The sequence below is a fragment of the Pleurodeles waltl genome, chromosome 12, assembly GCF_031143425.1.
Source record: "Pleurodeles waltl isolate 20211129_DDA chromosome 12, aPleWal1.hap1.20221129, whole genome shotgun sequence".
Taxonomy (NCBI): Eukaryota; Metazoa; Chordata; class Amphibia; order Caudata; family Salamandridae; genus Pleurodeles; species Pleurodeles waltl.
This window is the reverse complement of record NC_090451.1, coordinates 545,359,689-545,378,764: the sequence shown is the minus strand read 5'-3', so window position 1 is coordinate 545,378,764 and position 19,076 is coordinate 545,359,689. Positions and strand designations below refer to the sequence as shown.

The window sequence follows — 19,076 nt, the reverse complement described above, 5'->3', positions numbered from 1 at the left end:
TCAATCTGCTGGCACTTCAGTCTGTTCTGATGTTGATAGCAGGGTGTGTATGATCCTCTTTGTATGCAAAGGTATTATTGGTTGGGGGTAAGTGATTGAGGTGTTCTCTATGGCTTGAAATATTTCCTGCCTGTGGCAACTTCTTTGAATTGACTGTAGTTGTACCAACATTTTGTACAGCTGGATTCTTTTTGTACATTTTTTTTAAAAGTATTTTTATTTGGTTTTCAACAGGTGCATAGCATATCCAAGTAGGCATTTCATAGTAGTATCTTTGCAAAGCACCAGAACTAAGAAAATGTATCAAACAAATCCTTCCCTCCCCCTCAAACCATCCCCAGACACATGAACCCACTGGTACTTCGAGCAATCCCCAGTTCCATTCCTCCTCTACCTCCATCATAATCCAGAGACCCTTCAACATTCGATAGTATATGGCCCTCCCATTAGCCCACGAGTCAATACTTGACAAGCAGCCATACATCTAAGGAGTAGTATGTCATCCAATCTCCCCATACCTTCTTGAACTTCCATGGGCAGCCTCTATTTATATAGGTCACCTTCTCCCCCATCATGAACCCATCCATTCTTCTCCTCCACATATTTACAGAGGGGCATGTCTCGGAGCCCCAGAGGCGGGCGATATCTCTTTGCCACCATCAGTCCAAGTCCACAGAGCATAAGCTTCCTTAGGGGCAAATCGATATCGTTGGGTATTCCCAGTAGGATAAATTTGGGGTTTGGGGGGGATCTGGGCTCATATCACCCCCTCCATCTCTCCCACTATACTATTCCAGTACTCTTGGATCACAGGGCATTCCCAGAGTGTATGTCAAAAGGTTCCAATATTGTCTTGGCATCTAAGACAATTTGGATGCTGCGCCCTTCCCATCATATCTAAACGTTGCCTATCATCACATCCCCTATCAACTTCCCAATTTCTGACAGCCAGCCTCCCTCCCAAAGGGGGTTCTCCCTGGTGGGGCGGCAGTGCCATCCCATTAGCTTAGTGGCTCTAGTCCAAGCCTTTAGGGCCACCCGAGTGGCCGGCAAGAGATGTCTATTCCCTTCTTCCCCCATATAAGTAATGCTTACAGGATTTCCTTTCCCAATGCAATCGCTAAGCGGAAGGTAGGATGATCTCCGGGTAACAATAGCCAATCATTACGTTAACCACTATGTGGGGGGATTGTCCCTCCCAGTTATACGCCTCCAGATCTGGAAGGGACAATCCCCCCACATAGTGGTTGCGCTGTAGCGTCTTGAGGGCTATTTTCGGGTGTTTCCCCTCCCACAAAAAGAGCCGCGAATTGTCCCAAAGGGATCTGGTAGTATGTGTTTTGCAAAACATTGGGGAACCTTGGAAGAGGGATCATCTTAACCATGGCCACCCGCCCAGTCAGTGTGAGAGGCAGAGTTCTCCACCTCTCCAGATCAGCCCGGCATTCTCATTACCCTCCCCAAATTCTTAGCATGACAAATTTCTGCCTTGTGTGTCATATAGATACCAAGATATTTGAATCCTTCAGTAGAGCTTTGGAGGTATACTGGGAGGGGAGGAAGCACTACGTCCCCCTGCAGAGGATATAGTATTGTTTTATCCTGGTTAATTTGATACCCCAAGTGTCTCCCAAATTCTTCAAGCAAATGATAGAGTATCGGTAGGGATATCTCTGGGCGCACGACATATAGGAGTATGTCGTCCACATACAGAGAAACACGTTTGTCTTCATCCTCCTCCTCCAGCCTGAAGCCATGTAATCCAGGACATGTACGGATCCTACACGCTAAGGACTCCAGAGTGAGGGCAAATAGGGGGGGGGACAGCCCTGCCTAGTACCCCGCTCAATGGGGAATTTGGAAGAAAGGACCCCATTTACTCTTACTGCCGTTACTGGATTACAGTAGAGCAGTCGCACCCATTCCCAGTATCGAGGGCTGAATCCGAATCACTCCAGTGTGGCTTCAAGGAAAGGCCAATGCACCGCATCAAATGCTTTCTCAGCATCATGGTCTAAAAATAAGTGTGGGCCTAGGCGGTTCAGTATGGTATCAACCAATTATGCGCTCGCCTTAAATGATATCTTGTAGAGCGTCCCGGCATAAAGCCAGATTGGTCCATATGAACTAGGGGTGGAAATAACTCCATGAAGGCGGGTTGCCAATACCGTGGCCAGGACTTTCACCTCCACATTCAGGAGGGAGATAGGTCTGTAGGATGCACACAACCACTTGGGTCTCCCTTCCTTATGTGTAACGACTATCTCAGCCATTCTTAAATCGGGGGGGAGAGCTCTTTGTCCTTGGGCCTCCAGCAACATACCTAAAAGATGGGGAGCTAGGATATTGCATAAGCTCTTGAATATCTCAGCCGGGAACCCATTAGGACCTGGGATTTTGCCCGGTCGGAGCCGTGCCAAAGCAGCTGTGACCTCCTCTAAAGTGATATCTCCTAAGTCTGCCTGTGTCTCTGCTTCCAAGACGGAAACATCTATATTGCTTAAATACTCAGTAATTCTGTCAACGCCCTCCAGTGGCCCTGCCCTATAGAAGTCACTGTAATTGCAGGCAAAGGTCTCCGCAATGTCTTTATAGGAGGACACCCTAACCCCCTCCTGGGTCTCTACCTCCTATATCTGCCTTGTTTCCGTCTACTGTCTGCCAAGCAAGGAGTTTCCCGCCCTTGTTCCCTGCCTCATAAAGCCTATTTTGGATGGCCTGTAACTGACTCTTAGCCTCTTACTCTGCAGTCTCCCGGTGTTCAGCTCTTGCCAATTCCAGTTGATGGAGTGCTGAAAGAGTCGGCATTTGTCCTAAGGTCTCCACAAGTGCTAGTAGCTAGTGCTCCAGTTTACTCAAGTTTTCATTCTCTCGCCTTCGCTTCTGGGCTACTAAATTCTGGCACAATTACGAAGCACCATCTTATATGCCTCCCATAGCACCACTGCAGACTCAACCAACCCCACATTATCTCTATAGTTCAGTGTCTATCCGAAGCCCATGTGCCACTTAAGTCTTGTAGGTCCCAAGTACACAACCTCCCCCTTCTGTCCCTCCCAATTCGACTTCCTAGGCGCACCATCAAAGGGGAGTGATCCGACAATTCTCTCACTAAGTAATCCGCTTGTTGTATAGTGCCCACCTCTCCAGCAGGGGTAAAAATATAATCCAGTCTGGAAAACACCCGGTGAGCCCCAGAAAAGTATGAATATTTTCTGTCTACTGGATGGGCCCTTTTCCACAGGTCCGACAACCCCAATGCTGTAGCAAACTCGTAGAGTGGAGTAGTGGGGCATAAAGGTTTCGGCGTCCCGGATCTATCTATATCCGCATCCATCACATCATTAAAATCTCCTCCCAGAACATGGAGCGGGGAATTTACACCTAACAGGATCTTTGTCAATTTCTCCAGCAGGGTGGCCTTCAGCCTAGGTGGGGCAAACGTGCTCATCAACAAAACCTCCCCCCCGAACCCTTTCACTCCCACATATCTGCTCTCTGGGTCTAACCATGGAGTGATGCGAAGGTGGGGGAGGGGGGCGGGAGACCTATGAATCAAGATTGCCACTCCTCTGGATCCAGATGTATATCCCACATGTGCCAGCGTGACATAAGGCCCTCTGCCCAGAAAAGAGCACTTTGTGCCCCTAAGATGTGTCTCCTGAAGGAGTACCATGTCTGGTTGCAGCCTCTTTATATATTGGGACACTGAGCTGTGCTTAAGCTAGTCTCCCAGTCCGTTCACATTCCAAGAGAGGACCGTACGACCCTACGCATCCCCCAAAGGAGTCTGTCTTATTACTCATGGTGGCCATTTAAAGCTACAGGCAATAATGGAGCAATTCCTCATCATCCAGGGCTCCCAGGAACGTAAAGGGGGAGATTGAGAACCAACTTCCCAATGAATAGACTTGTCAGCTACCTGTGTCTATGGGTTAATTTTGTAAAACTCTAACCAAAAAAGAACGAAACCTCCTTGAATGAAGCCCCGTCCCACCCTCCTCCGCACCTCTCACCGGCCCCTGTGAGCATCCATCCCCTTACACCAACTCAGCAGGAGTCAAGAGGTCTGTAGCCCCCCACCCCTCCCTCCTCAACTGTTCAAATGAAGAAACTCAGGGGGGTCTCCCACTACAGTGAGCGGAGACTCCGCAGAACACAGAAATCTTGCTGCCTCCCCAGAGAGATCCCAGTATCCATGTGTAAGCTTTCGATCAACAGGTGGGGTTGGGGGGAGGGAGAGCAAGAGAAACCGGTCCATACTCCTCCAGCCTCTACTCACAATGTTGCCTCTCCGGTCTTATTGGCCCCCGGGGCCTCTTTATCAGTCTCTAAATTATTAATGACCTCTAGCAGCGGATGAGGAGACTCCCTGTCCACTCCCATGCGGCTCTCTGGTGTGATAGTCCTTATCTTCTCTCTTGTCTCTCTTTCGGATACTCATGCTGCGGTTTCCTTCAGAATCAGTTGAATCTGCTCCCCCAACGTTCTGTGGGGCAGCCGCCACAACGTGCCTCCTCCACCTCTCTGACTTTTCCGTCCCCTACGTCTGGGGAGAGACCACTCCTCAGGTCTTGCTCCCTCCTTCTCCTGGGGCCCATTGTCAGTCCCTCTGTTCCCCCTCTCTGAGAACTGAGGGTGTTCCTCCAACCACACCCAGGCCTCCTCCGGAGATTGAAAAAACAAAGCTTTCCCCTGAAACAGGACTTTCAATTTGGCAGGGAAGAGGAGCATGTACTGGAGCTGAAGACTGCAAAGCTTGGCCTTTACAGAGTCAAAAGTGCAGCGTTGTTTCTGAACTTCTCTGGTATAGTTGGGAAAGACCAGGATCTTAGAGTTTTCATACCGGACTTCGCCCATTCTGCGTACCTCCGTTAAGATCATGTCTTGGTCCTGGTAGTTTAAAAAGCGGGCAATCACTTGTCTGGGGGTGCCCCTGGAGGGGGCATCGCCCCAACGATCTATGGGCCCCCTCAATCACAAAACAAGTAGATGACTTTTCAGGCGGGAGGACTCTCCGGAGCCATGTATCCAGAAACCGGCTCATATCTGTCCCTTCGAGTCCCTCCGCAAATCCTACAAATCATAGATTTTTCTCCGAGGTCAGTTTTCCGTGTCTTCCAGCCGCCACACAATATCTTTATTAAGGACTCTGGTCTCTGGCATCTCTTTTCGCAGGTTTCTGACAGTGTCTTCAAGATCTGAGATTCTTGTCTCCTCTGTTGTAACTCGCTCTACCACATTCCTCAGATCCTGTCGCAGCAGGGAGACCTCTTAGCACACCTCACCCATTCGCACCTCCAGGGCCTCCCTTGAGGCCTGTATCGCAGAAAGAAGTGCAGCATTATGTGGGGCAGCTGGGCGGGTCCGAGGCTAACAGTGGGGGGGGGGTCACCACTTTTGTATATCGATCCATTTTGCCCTGTCGAGGTGGCTTGGGCTCATTATCTCTCGCCATCTGAGACTCCAACAGTCTCTCCAACCCCATCTGACCACCTCCTCCCAGACAATATACTTTGGTCAGGACAGGATGGTGGGGCGGGTGGGGCAGCCCGAGCCCCTCCGGCCCCCTGGGGATACTGTTTTCTGCCCTGGTTACCTCGATTCTACAAGTCCTGCCACAGGGATCACCGTCTCTCTCCCCAGCGGGGAGACCACCCCCACTTCAGCGACCTCTCCAGCCTTTCTCTTCTCTCCGGGGCAATACCACCACTTCAGCAACCCCTTCAACCTTTCCTCACCCACCTGTGCGATCCTGCAGGCGAAACCGGGCTGTCACCTTCTGTGTCTCTCGTCTTCCTCATGCAGAGCCAGGGGGTCTCCTGATAATCTCCAGCGCCCTCCCCGACACACCATCCAGCAAAAAAAAAAAGGCGGGTTCGGGGCAGCTTTGAGCTGGGGCCCTAGTCCGTTCCTCAATGTGCAGTATCTTTGCTGTTTGCCCCTTCTTGGGGCCTGATCACGACTCCAACCCTTGGGGCTCCCGCCCCTCCCACTCCCCACTGGGGCGAAACGCTTCAGGCATATCCCGGTGGTGGGTCTAGCTACGAGCGGCTCGCGACGCAAGCCTTCTTCCCCTCCGTCCGCTCCTTCATTGAGGCTGACTCCCAGGGGTCTTGGGATGGGAGGCCGCACAGGTCTCGTAGTCGCCCCGGAGTGCTCCGATCACTCCGTGGCTGCGTCGCTTGCTGCGATCAGCTGCCCCCCTCGAGGCATGCACTCCGGGGGTATCTCCTTCAGCCCCGGGTTCGAACCGGAGAGTTCAGGATGTTTGCACAGGATTTTGGGTGGAGGCCGTACAGAGCTCTTCAGTGAGTGTCTGTCTCCAACGCCATCTTGGCTCTGCCCCGTAATGGCTAGATTCTTATGTTCGATTTATTGCTCGCCAAATCATAAACTGGTGATGTTTGATGATTTTTCTATGTGCTTCCTCTGAGTTTGCTGTAGGAACAAATTCAAATTCCTCATTCTTGGGACAATCTAGTTATTTCACTGTTTGGTTGTTTTGCTTCTCATTAGCGAAGTTGGTTTCTTTGGTTGTCTGTGTTCCTTGATGATTGGCAGTCCATGTCTTTGAAGTGTAAGTAACACTTCTGTATAACGGAACTTCTCCGACCCAGCTGCTCATTAGTTAGCATGGCTGTTGGAAAATATGTATCTTGGAGGGCAGAGTGACGGTGGTGTGCTTGCTGTAGTGAGGAATTCTGCCTCTCTGAGTAATTTTTGACATTATTAGTTTCTATGTTTTGGACTACTGTTTTGCTCAAAGGGAGTGGCCAACAATTCACCAGTATGGGATGGTTCTGTAGACACCGGTGCAAAGGTCTGCATTTGTTGAGGAAGATGTACAGTCTCTAGGTCATTGAGCTGTTGTCACCTGCAATTAATTTAATCTGGAGGTGAAGAACAGGGAAGGCATGGTGGGTTGGGGCTTCAGGCTGTGGCATTTTGCTTACCTCATAAGGTGCAATTTCTTCAGTTTCTTAGGTTGGAGATCATGACCTTGCCTGTCATCTGGCGAGGAGTTTGGTATCATTGCTCATTATTTGTTACTCTTTGAGTGTCCTGCATTTCCTTTGGATGGGAATCTTTGCCAACAAAGATGGGGAGGAGAAGGTAGTTTCTCCTTATTGGATGCGGGCCTCGATGACTGGGGGAATACAGGAGTACTCTTTCTTGACATCTGCTGAAGTGTACTTCAGGGCTTTTTGGCTTGCTGAGCCTGAAGTTGGTGCAGGTCTTTTGCCTTTGTCCTGCACTTCTGAAAATGTGAATATGGAATACTGCCTCACAATTGATTGGGATTAGAGGGTCTGATGAGACTCCTCATTCTAAGGCTGGGCAGGTATTCTGCACTAAGTGTTAGCACCTTTTCCTGAGTGATGGAATCAGTTGATGAAGTTGATGGAATTAGTTAATGAAGTTGATGGAATTGTCTCCTGCTGACCTAGGGTTTTTTCATAGAGTTGTAATTCTTCTGCGTCTCAAGGTCTGCCTTATACTTCTTCCTGCAGGAGGTGGCTGGGTGGTAATGAGGTTGGTGGTTCACAATGGGAGGGGTGGGGTCACTTGAGGAGGGATGTAGAGATGTGGTTGTATTTTCTTGGCATCTTGAATCCCTTTTGCCCTGGGCTTTTTAGGTCTCCATTGTGCTGGGCGATATTATTTGTGTTGGTGTAATGGGGCTTTTTCCTAGACAGATTGCAAGCAATAACAATAGCAACCCTTTGTGAGTTTCCTTCTGTGGCCCCTTTCTTCAGTTCCTTCTCAGTCTTCTTGGTTGCTTTCTTGTGTCTGTTCTCCTGTGCTTCTGCCACACCTAGCTTGGCTGGATTTACTCCTAAATTCTTGCAGACCTCATTGGACACTGACTGCATTGGAATTGCACTGAGAAGTTTGTGCAGGGTTCATATGACTTATTTACTGCTCATTTGGGCAGTAACTGATCCAGTAGGTTTTTTCGCAGTTCGAGTTGTAATAGTTGGTGGTGGGTAAAAAAGTAATCATCCCACGTAGGTAGACTGAAGCACACAGAAGCAAGGAATATGGAGCACAGACACAAGCTCTAGGCCTAGCATAGATATGTTTTGTTCAAGGTTCCAGCGGTGGTTACTCAAAGGACAGTCCGAGCCAATTTGTAAAATCTACTAGTGCTTCAGGCGATTCTTTATAGTAGCTTTTTTTTTTTTTTAGGCTTGGACTGCCATTGCCTGTCTTTGAGGGAAGATTTCTCCGAAGGTAGATTGATCTTTCAGTGATAGACCTGTACCTGTAGTGTGTGGCTAAGCCTGTGCTGCTTCTTTTGTTGGTAACTCTTACTAGGATGATAAGTCAGATGGTCCCAACATGTGTTTAAAGTTAAGAAATGGAAGTTAGTTATAATTATATGTAGGAAGCTGACTCTGTATGTACTATATCAAAATGAAATATAGCGGGCAGGGTCCAGGGGTTCCCCAGAGGCTTAACAGAGGCTAAAGTAGATAATACTAATGCTCTCTTTTGTGGTAGTGTGGTCGTGCAATAAGGCTTATCAGAGGGTAGTGTAAAGCATTTGTTGTACATGCACAGTCAAGAAATGAGGCACACACTCAATAACTAACTCCAGGCCAATGTATTTATATTGGAAAAATATATTTTTTTACTTTATTTCTAGAACCAAAAGGATCTTGTTAAAGGTAAGTACATTTGCAAGCAGGTATCGAACATATGTATCAATAGCATTTTGTTTAGATTTGGCAAAGAGAACGGTTTATAGGCAAGTAACACTATTCACTCCAAAAAGCTGACAGTGCAGTTTTCATAACAGTCCTGATAGTTTGGACGGTGGGGTGGGGTGGTGTTAGTGCAGTTTTGCGGTAAGTTCTCGACTTAGTTTCTGTCTCTGGGGTTAGGATGTTGACTGATCGGGTTCAGGATGACCCCAAACTTACACCACCAGCAACACTGGGCCAGCAGGGTGTCCAGAGGTCATAGTTGATGTTAGATTTAGAATGCCTGGGTGCACTCGAAAACCGATCTGCCAGCAGGTAAGTACCAGCGACTTTGGAGGGCAGACCTGGGTGGGTTTAGGTGAGCACCGGGGCCCACAGGTCAGCACCAAACACACCCCCTCAGCTGCACAGGGGTGGCCGGGTGAAGGGTGCAAACACTGCGTCGGGTTCCCAATGCTTTTCAATAGCGGGATCCCAGGGGTCACAAAGATGCTGCAGGCTGGGTCCAGGGGGTCAGTTCCGGGAAACCACAGGCTAGACAAGGAGGAGGGCTGCCTGCTGAATGTTGCTGGACCGGTGGTCGAATTACCCATGGCCAGGGGGCTGCGGGTGTAGGAGTACCTTTAGGCGTCAATCTTCATCCCGGTCGCTCGCGGTCAGTTCAGGGGGGGTCCTCTGGATTTAGGCTGCAGGTGTCGTCGTGTTGGCCATGAGGGGTCAACACAGGGTGCACACAAGGTTGGAATCGCCTTTGGAACTGCTCTGAACTGGTGGGCCACCTGGACTCAGACTTTGGGCGTCTGGTGCAGATTGGGCAGGACTTGTGGATCCGGGGCAGTTCTGGAGTCCTTTTGGAGGGTTTCTTCTTGACAGGTCTGCTGTCCTCAGGAGTTCTTGGTCCTCTGGTGGGCAGGCAGTCCTCTGGGGGTTTGGAGAGGTGGCTGGTCCTGCAAGATGTGTCACCTTTTGGTAGCAGAGTCCTTGAAGCGGAAGACAGGCTGGTAGTTGTAGTTTGGAGTTTTCACTGCTGAGGGTTCGGCTTAGCTCTTCTTGAGGTCACCAGGAATCTGGTGAGCTAGATTCAGGAGAGTCCTTAAATCTTAGATTTAGGGGCATTACAGGGGTCTGAGGGCAGTAGCCAATGGCTACTGTCCATGAGGGTGGCTACACCCTTCCTGTACCCACTTCCTTTGGGGATTGGGGCACCCTCCTAACCCTATTGGCTCTGTCCTCCAAACCAAGATGGAGTATTCTGCAGGGATGGGGTCACTTCAGCTCTGGACACCTTAGGGCTGGTGTTAGCTGGAGAGGTCACTCCTCCCTGTTTTACCTAATTTTCCTGCTGGAGTTGCTGCCAAAAGTGGGGCCTTGTCCTGGTGCTGCCATCTCCACTAGCTGGAGTGCCCTAGGGCACTCTAACAGGCGGCCTGAGCCTTTGAGACTCACTGCCAAGTGTTGCAGTTCTTGCAGGGGGAGGTGTGAAGCACCTCCACCCAGAGAAGACTTTGTTTCAGGCCTTGGAGCAAAAAGGCTCTTACCTCATGGGGTCAGAAACCGGTCTTTTAGTTGCAGGCTGGCCCAGACCTGTCAGTCTTACAGTAAATGGTTGGTTAAAATACAGGGGGCATCTCTAAGATACCTGTGGATGCATTGTGCAATAAATCTAACACTGGCATCAGTGTGGGTGTATTGTGCTGAAAAGTTTGATACCAAACTTCACAGCCTTCAGTGAAGCCATCATGGAGCTCTGGAGTTCCTGATGACAGACTCCCAGCCCATGTACTTAATATAGCTACACTGCACTTACAATGTATAAGAATGGACTTGGGCACTGTGGGGCCATATTGCTCATGCAGTTATGCCCTCACCTGTGGTATAGTGCACCCTACATTGGGGCTGTAAGGCCTGCTAGAGGGTTGACTTAACTATGCCGCAGGCAGTGGATGGTTGGCCTGACATTCTGAGAGGAATGCCACGTCGACTTCACCTTTTTCTCCCCATTATCGCACACAAGCTGCAGTGGCAGTGTGCATGTATTTTGTGAGGGGTCCCTTAGGGTGGCACAATACTGCTGCAGCTTCTAGGGACCATTTGTGGGCATAGGGACCTTGGTACCACTGGTACCTTTTACAAGGGGCTTATCTGTGTGCCAGTTGTGGAAACAATTGTGAGAAGCTGTCCTGGTTTGTAGTGGGTACCAGAGGTACTTACACCTTATACCAGGTTCAGTGATCCACCTTAGTGAGATGTAGGCATTGTCTAGCCGCTTAGGTTTTCTAGAGGTAGCTGCAGCAGAGCAGCTAAGGCTGAACTAGGAGACATGCAAAGCTCTTGCTATACCACTATAGTCACACAATACCTATACACAAAAAAGACAAATACTCAGTGTTACCAAAAATAAAGGTACTTTATTTTAGTGACAAGGCCTAAATATCTTAGAAGCTATACTCCCTTTGGAGGTAAGTATTATACCCAATATATTCACTAGTAACCAAAATCAGGTAAGTAAACAGTCAGAAAAAGTGCAAACAGTGAAAAACACAATAGGTTGCAATGGGCCTAGGGGAAGCACAAACCATATACTAAAACAGTGGAATGCGAATGTTGGTTTCCCTCCTAGGGAAGTGTAGTGTGGAGAGGGGCGCTGGGATTGTAAGAAAACACCAAGATAAGTAAAATACCAACCCCAGAGCCCAACAAAGCAAGAGTAAAGTACAGCAAGTTTCCTCCGAACACACTAGAAGTTGTGGTAAAGGATTATGCATAAAAACCAAGCAAGACTGCAAGGCACGAACAATGGTTTCCTGGACCTGAAGCCCTGTGGAGAGAGAAGGCCAAGTCCAGAAGTCGATGAAGAGTCCAGGAAGAACAGGAGCCCCTGCTAACCAGGATGAAGGTGCAAAAGTGGATTCTCCGGTTTGGAAGAAAAGTCAGAAATGCACCAAAGACAGCTGCAGGTTCCTGGTTGGTGCAGGAGATGTCCAACATTGAGTAGAAAAATGCAGGCTGGTTTTGGTCGCTGGATTCCACCAACAAGCCTTGGCTCACACAAATGTGGTTGGTGGGAAAAGGTGCTACCTGGGCCCTGGAGGGACCTGGGCGCCTCAACTCTGACTGAGGAGACAGAGGAGGCTCTCGGCACTTTAGAGAGCCCTCAGAAGGCCAGGCAGCACCCACGGGAGTCCCAGAACACGGGGACAAAGGAGTTACAAATGGCGGTCGTCGCAGCACTACACAAAGGGATCCCACACCGCTGGAGAACAACTCAGGGAGCTGAGCGTTGCAGGATAGAGTGCTGGGGACCTTGGATACGCTGTGCACAAAGGATTCTTGGAAGAAATGCACAGAAGCCCAAGGAGCTGCAGAACACACGTTGCACAGGGGGACTGTCTGGCACGGGGAGGCAGCTCTTACCTCCACCAAATTTGGACAGCTGGACCTTTGGACATTCGGGGTCACTTCGGTCCACCACCTGTGTTTCAGGGATTATGCTCATCGAGGTGAGAGGAGACCCAGAGTACCAGTTGTCGCTGCAGAATGGTGCCTGCTGAAGCAGGCAAGTGACTCCGCCACTCCACGGGGGATTCCTTCGGTCCTGGTGCAGAATGAAGACAGGCAGTCCTCAGAGTGTGCACAACCTGGAAACTGTTGCAGTTGCTGGCAGGAGCTGAAGTTGCAGGGTCACTGTAGCCTTCTTGGATACTTTGTTGCAGTTACAGAGTTCTTGGAGTAGTCTGCGATTGATCCAGCGGTTAGAAGCTGAATCATAGGATGTAGAGGAGTCCTGGTGGAGTCCTGCAATCCGAATCTGAGGAAACACCCAGAGGAGAGACCCTAAATAGCCCGGAGAGGGGGATTAGCTACCCAACCAGGTATGCACCTATCAGGAGGGGTCTCTGATGTCACCTGCTGGCACTGGCCACTCAGATGCTCCCAGAGGGTCACCACAACTTGGAATCCAAGATGGCTAACACCAGGAACACTTTGTAGGAGCTATGGGCAGCATCCCTAGGGTGGTGATGGACAGGGGAGTGGTCACTCCCCTTTCCTTTGTCCAGTTTCACGCCAGAGCAGGGACTGGGGGTCCCTGAACCGGTGTAGACTGGATTATGCAAGAAGGGCATTGCTTGTGCCCTTCAAAGCTTTCCAGAGGCTCTGGGAGGCTACCCCTCCCATGCCTTAACACCTATTTCAAATGGGAGAGGGTGTAATACCCCTCTCCTAAAGAAAATGCATTGTTTTACCTTCCTGGGACTGAGCTGCTCACTCCCCAGGAGGGCAGAAACCCTTCTGTGAGGTGGCAGCAGCTGGGGCTGCAGTGGAAACATCAGAGCTGGTTTGGCAGTACTGGTGGAGCCCCCAGGGTGCATGGAATTGGTCCCCCAATGCCAGAATTGGATTAGGGGTACAATTTCACAATCTTAGACACGTCACATGGCCATATTCAGGGTTACCATTGTGAATCTACATATATGTATTGACATATATGTAGTGCACGCTTATAATGGTGTCCCCACACTCACAGTCTGGGAAATTGGTCCTGGACAGCGTGGCGGCACCTTAGCTAGTGCAGTGAAAATGGCTGTGAAATGGCAGTTCACTATTTCACTCAGGTTGCAATGGCAGTCCTGAAGAAAGGTTTGTCTGAGCTCCTTATGGTTGGCAAAAGAAATGCTGCAGCCCATATGGATCTCCTGGAACCCCATTGCCCTGGGTACCTATGTACCATATACTAGGCACTTATAAGGCATGTCCAGTATGGCAATATAGAGTGGAATATGAAGTCACTAGACTATAGTGAAAAATTTAACAACAGAGAGAGCATGAGCACTGGAGTTCTGGTTAGCAGAACTCCAGTAACGGTCAAGCATACTGACAACACATTAACATAAACTAACATATAGGCCTCAAACTATGAGCACTGGGGTCCTGACTAGCAGGATTCCAGTGAGACAGTAAAACACACTGACAACAGGCAGAAATTGGGGGTAACATGCCAAGAAAGATGGTACTTTCCTATAACAATGGTACAGTTTTAAGGAAAGAACACTGCTGCTGGGGCCTGGTTAGCAGGATCCCAGCACATTCTGGCAAGTCACCATCAGTATCTGGTAAAATGTAGGGGTAAAAATGCCAAAAGGGGCACTTTCCTACATATGTTTTTCTTGCTAAATACTTCCTGGTCAGAATGTGATATTGGTACTTATTTTCAACAGGCCAGGATATTTGTCACTGAGTGCTCCACATTTGTTAAGAATTGTATAGCAGAATGGCATTTTGTGACCTTTTTAATTTTCTACCACACCTTGGTGTTTTCTTATGTCCAACTAATTTCTTTTCTTGATTGCTCTTCATATTGCCTTTCTTTCTCTATCACTTTAAGTTTTTCATTCATCACATTCCTCTATGGTCATTTTTTCCTTTAATGCTCATCACCTGTCGCTTTGTATAGTACTAGATTTCACACAATCCAGTTCTTTCTTTTGCTGTCTCCACTAGTAATATTTCTTGTCGCAAATAACCTCACATTTTTGCTTTCTAATCATAGATTGCGCTATGCCTTTCAGTTGCTAACCGGTTTACTGAATTCTGATGATGATTCCTTCCTTACTCCTTTCCACTCACTCAAAGCCATAATACATTTTTTTGATTGTTTGACATTAGTTTTATTGGTCACTATCCTACAATGAGTTTGTTTGTCCACACTGTTATTATTTTTATTTGTATCTTCCTTTCTTGTCTTTTTAGATCAAAGCTTTTTTGGTGTGTTCTGGTCAATGTTTTTTCGTGTGCTCATACTTTCCATGGACATACCTAACAAACCAGTCCCCACACTATGAAACTGAATCGGTACCTAGCTAGCAGCTAAATAAATAAGCATTTGCAATGCAATTGGTTATGCATTTGCGTGAATTAGAGCTATTGGTTTTTGTAAATGCATAACTGGACTTTCCTTGCCACATAAATTGGTCAACAACCCTGCTGCATAATTTGGTCCTTTCTGCCACATAATTCCAGTGGCCCTACATATCACTAAAGCACATCCAACACACAGGCAGCAAATCGTGTGTGTGTGTGGTAACATAAGTCTTTGTGCACGTAACAAACTGTGAATGCACTAGTCTTAACATTATCTGTCAGTACACGCTGTATCATGATATATAAAACACCTTGAACAGGTAAACACAATAACGTCAAGTGACTACATTAATGTGTGCATGATTAGAAACATGAATTATATATTGCACAAACTCTACCTGAAGGCAGTGGAGTACCTTCCTTGAATACATTTTGTAGGAAGCAGCTGCGGAAACAAAGGAAGGACCACAGGCATCACCGAGGCTGATGGAAAAAAGAGAAGCAGGCCTTGAGAGGGAGAGTAGTAAGAAAGAGGGGAGAGGGTGTGACGTAGCAGCCAGAGCTGCTGACCTTGGAGCTGGTGATCCAGGTTTGAGTCTCAGCGTCGGTTCATTATGCCTTGATTCTGTGCAAATCACATACTCTCCCTGTGCCTACCAAAAACCAAGGCTTTTTAACACAGGATAGTAAGCGCGATAAGCGAATGCAATGTAATTTAAAACACCGTGAACAGGTACACACTGTTCTATCGTGTGTACACATTATAACGTCAAGTGACTGCATTTTTATGTCATGTGTGCATAGTTAGAAATATGAGCTTCATATAGCACAAACTCTAGCCAAAGGCAATGGAGTGCTTTCCTTGAATACATTTTGTAGAAAGCAGCCGTGGAAACAAAGGACCACAGGCATCACCGAGGCACATATAAAAAATAAGAGGGGCTCTAGAGGGCAATTCAGAAGAAGGAGGGAAGAGGGTGTGGTGTAACAGCCAGGGATGCCAACCTTGGAGCTGGTGATCAAGGTTCAAGTCTTGGCGTTGGCTCAACATCATGTGATTCTGCGCAAATCATTTAATCTCCCCGTGCCAACCAAATAACAAGGCTTTTTAACTCAGGATAGTAAGTGCGACATAATGCAATTTAATTACATGGGGATTGGGGCACTCAGGGAAACAAAAGGGAGGAACAGGCTGAGGTTGGTTGCACGGTGGGGAGATGACTCAATGAGGGAAATGTCGATTAAAACCTAATAAAATCCAAATTGTCTTGGGAGCGGTTGTGCATAACATTCAGAGCTGCAGACTTTTGACTTGGGAAGCCGGGTTGTAGTCTCCTTTGAGGCTCTCTCTATGTATTTAAAAATAACCCCCCCTCCCCCCCCCCCCAAAAAAAAAACAAACAACAAAAAAACCTTACATTTCAATCCAAGAGGCTTGCGGAACTAGCCAAGAGAGCTGAAACAAAACAACTATAAAAAGGTAAGTTTCAATTCAAGGAGGAGGCAGACACAAGCTAATTGAGCTGAAACAAACCATTGGACGCGGAGCAGAACACTGGCAGGAAACTAACAAAACCAGCCGAGGCCAGAGAAACAAGGAAAAATAGTCCAAAACACAGATGTTATAATGGGACAAGTGTAAGGGTACAAGTACTAGGGGTGTGCTCCGTGTGAGTAGAATAAGGAGGAAAAGGTGGGACAAATTGGAAAGATTAACCACTTGGAAGCAAGGATTTTTGAAGGACACTGCCATAAACTAACAAGAAGCAGCTAACTGAATTGTAGGCCACAAAGAAGTATATACTTAAGCATATACAAGAGACCATACACTTATGCTAGAGTTAAAAAGGAATAGTGTGAGGGTTGGGGACAGGGGGTAGGTGAAGGAGTACTTTTTCACACTGAACGCGAGGGGAAGTTGACTTTGACTAAAGTATGGGTTTGAGATCTAAAAGACCAAAGTTATACTCAGGGAAGAACTTCTTTTGGTGATTGGTGCAACAGGAGTGCATACCTTTTATTGTTTTGTTTTACTGTTGTGTGTGTGGAGCGGATCACATTTATGTCCGTGCTTTCCAATGATAAAGGCAGTAGCTACAGTGAGTCAAATTGAGATAACATATGAGCTATCATGATGCTGTTTGCTGCACAAGTGGCACCATGAAACTGAGAAAAACGTGGTCTTTGGTCACTTTAAAGTTGTCACATTGGAAGACACTTCATTTTCTAACTGCACCACCTAGTAAGAACTGTGTTATCCCATTCTTGAAGGCCACATGAGGTGATGTTGATAGGATCACTAGCTAGAATGGTGGTCCACACTCAAATTGCAGCGGCTGCAAAGGATTGTATTTTACCGCTTTCATCTGTAATCGTGCCTTCTTTCATGCAGCTGTCTCTCTGGAGATGACAGTTCCACCTGTGTGCTGATCGTGGCCAAAGATGTGGAGATTGTGGCGAGTAAAGATTCCAGCATCAGTAGCAAGGCCAGAGGGAGCAACAAGGTAAGAAAAAACACAACTTCCCTGTTTGTTTGCTTCATCGTTTGTAACACGGCACGGGCACTGGACTGCAGATACTCTTGTTTAACTTTGGGAGTTGATGTTTGCTCAGTCTTATCAACAGTAAGAAAATGTCAGTCACCACGTTTGTTGCATTTCTAGAGATTTGGAGAACCCCCTATGGTGGTACATACTGGAACTTTTCTTCCTTGGTTTTATGTAATGTAGTTACGTAACATAATAAGAGCAGGTTCCTCACAGCTCTTTGGTTGTGAAAGAAGTGGCAAATAGTTAATAAAATATATTACAAATGAGAGGGCTAGAGAGGATATTGAAGCAAGTCAACCGGAGGTTTAAAGAACAGAGAGTGGAGAAGGTGTGGAGGATAAACAAAGTGCAGCATAGAAAATGGTGTGGTTTGGTGCCATCAGTAACTGAGTAGCTGTGGGTCCTTCTTTCTGCATTCATTTGCTTAACTTTGTGGTGATCAACATACCGGAACATTCAGAGATATAAAATGTTATGATTGAGGTGTACTAACAGAGTTGAGTGGAGCCTTCATGCTGGGGTAGTTAGGAGTTCTAGTAGAATTAAGGGTAATTGGTGAATATGTGCGGGAGGTTTCAATACTAGTATATGATCTGATAATGAACGTCCATTTCCTTGACAGAAAGGTGTGCAGTGAACCCTAAACTTACATTGCGTTTTTCATGGCAACAGAAAGGGTGTTACTTTTGCTCCGTCATCTCCAGTTTACAGCTTGTGAGAACAGTGTAATTTGCTGTGAAATCCCGGTGGTTAATTCTTTAGTCAATGTTTTAAAATGAAGCCAGTTAACCATGAATGTGTGCCCCTATTGCTTAAGTGAAATCCTTGCTTACTATTTCTCTTTTCACTTAAAAAGTGGGTCTTGTTTTTACACCCAACACTGAGGTCTGGGCGGTGAAGTTCAATTTCATTTCTTTGGCTCACCAACTGATGATTGTTTTACTTTATTTCTCCTAACATGCACATTGCTGTTTCCTTTATATATTCTTTTAGCCAATAAATGTGCATTTTTGGATGACTGATCCACATAGGACTGTGTGTTCTGCATATGTAACTTTCGGCCAGTCAGTCTTTTTTGCAAGATAATAAATGGAAATTACAGGAGGCTTCATCTAAAATGGATTCACCACAGGTTTACTATGAGACTCTCAACTTAATTCTCGACCCCTGGAGGTTACCCTTTGTTAGTAATGGTGTAAACATGGAGCCCATACAAAACTCTACTGGCAATAAGGGTAAGGAAGTCTCGTTTTCTCTGTGCTTTTGCTAGTTATTAAGTGAGTGCACATGTTAATAGAAAAATCCAGGGTGAGGTGGAGAATTAATATTCTTATGTTGGAAAGGATGTTTACTGTAGCCATTGCACAAAATCATTGAGGCTTGGGAGAATCAGGTGTTGTATAATTTTCCAAGTTTGACAAAACTTTGGGCAGTTTCTTTCTCAGAAATCCTGGTTGAATGGAGTTTCATCGACCCTTATGTAGAATCTAACTTCAAGCATCCAATTTTCTCTACCAGACTACATGCGTTCATATTTAATTAGTTTAGAGCTTATGTTGGCTGACATGTTCGTGTAAAAAGTAAGTTAAATGGTTTAATCTATTACTGAGGTTTGCTGTGTCTTTGGAGATCCTTATTGAAATACCCCTGTTCAGTTCCTTCCAAACATTTATTTTTCAATTTTTACTGCCTGTCTCCAAAAACACCATTATTACTAATCTGTGCCATTTGCTTTTCCCACATTTTATGGAAACCTGAACATTAAGAATAAATGTTGTTCATTGGAAACCAAAATGTCTGCAGTGGCATCTCAAATTCACCAAGACATTTTCAGAATATAGTGATAACGCTACCTGCCGCCATCATGACTCTTAGTACTGTGTCTCTGCATCACCTGGTGCTAATTTGTCAGCACTATTGGCACTAGGAAGCCTGCAGGTTCATGCCTTTGGTTCAT

General features: G+C 46.9%; 1 protein-coding gene across 1 annotated transcript in view; it reads left to right on the top strand.

The window, feature by feature from the left end:
* The window catches only part of EDC4 (enhancer of mRNA decapping 4), a 703,483-nt gene that overhangs the window by 50,909 nt on the left and 633,498 nt on the right, over positions 1-19,076 (top strand). Inside the window, exon 3 of the mRNA XM_069217586.1 lies at positions 16,963-17,074. Coding sequence (XP_069073687.1) covers positions 16,963-17,074 — 112 coding nt within the window. The remainder of the gene's footprint in view (positions 1-16,962; positions 17,075-19,076) is intronic.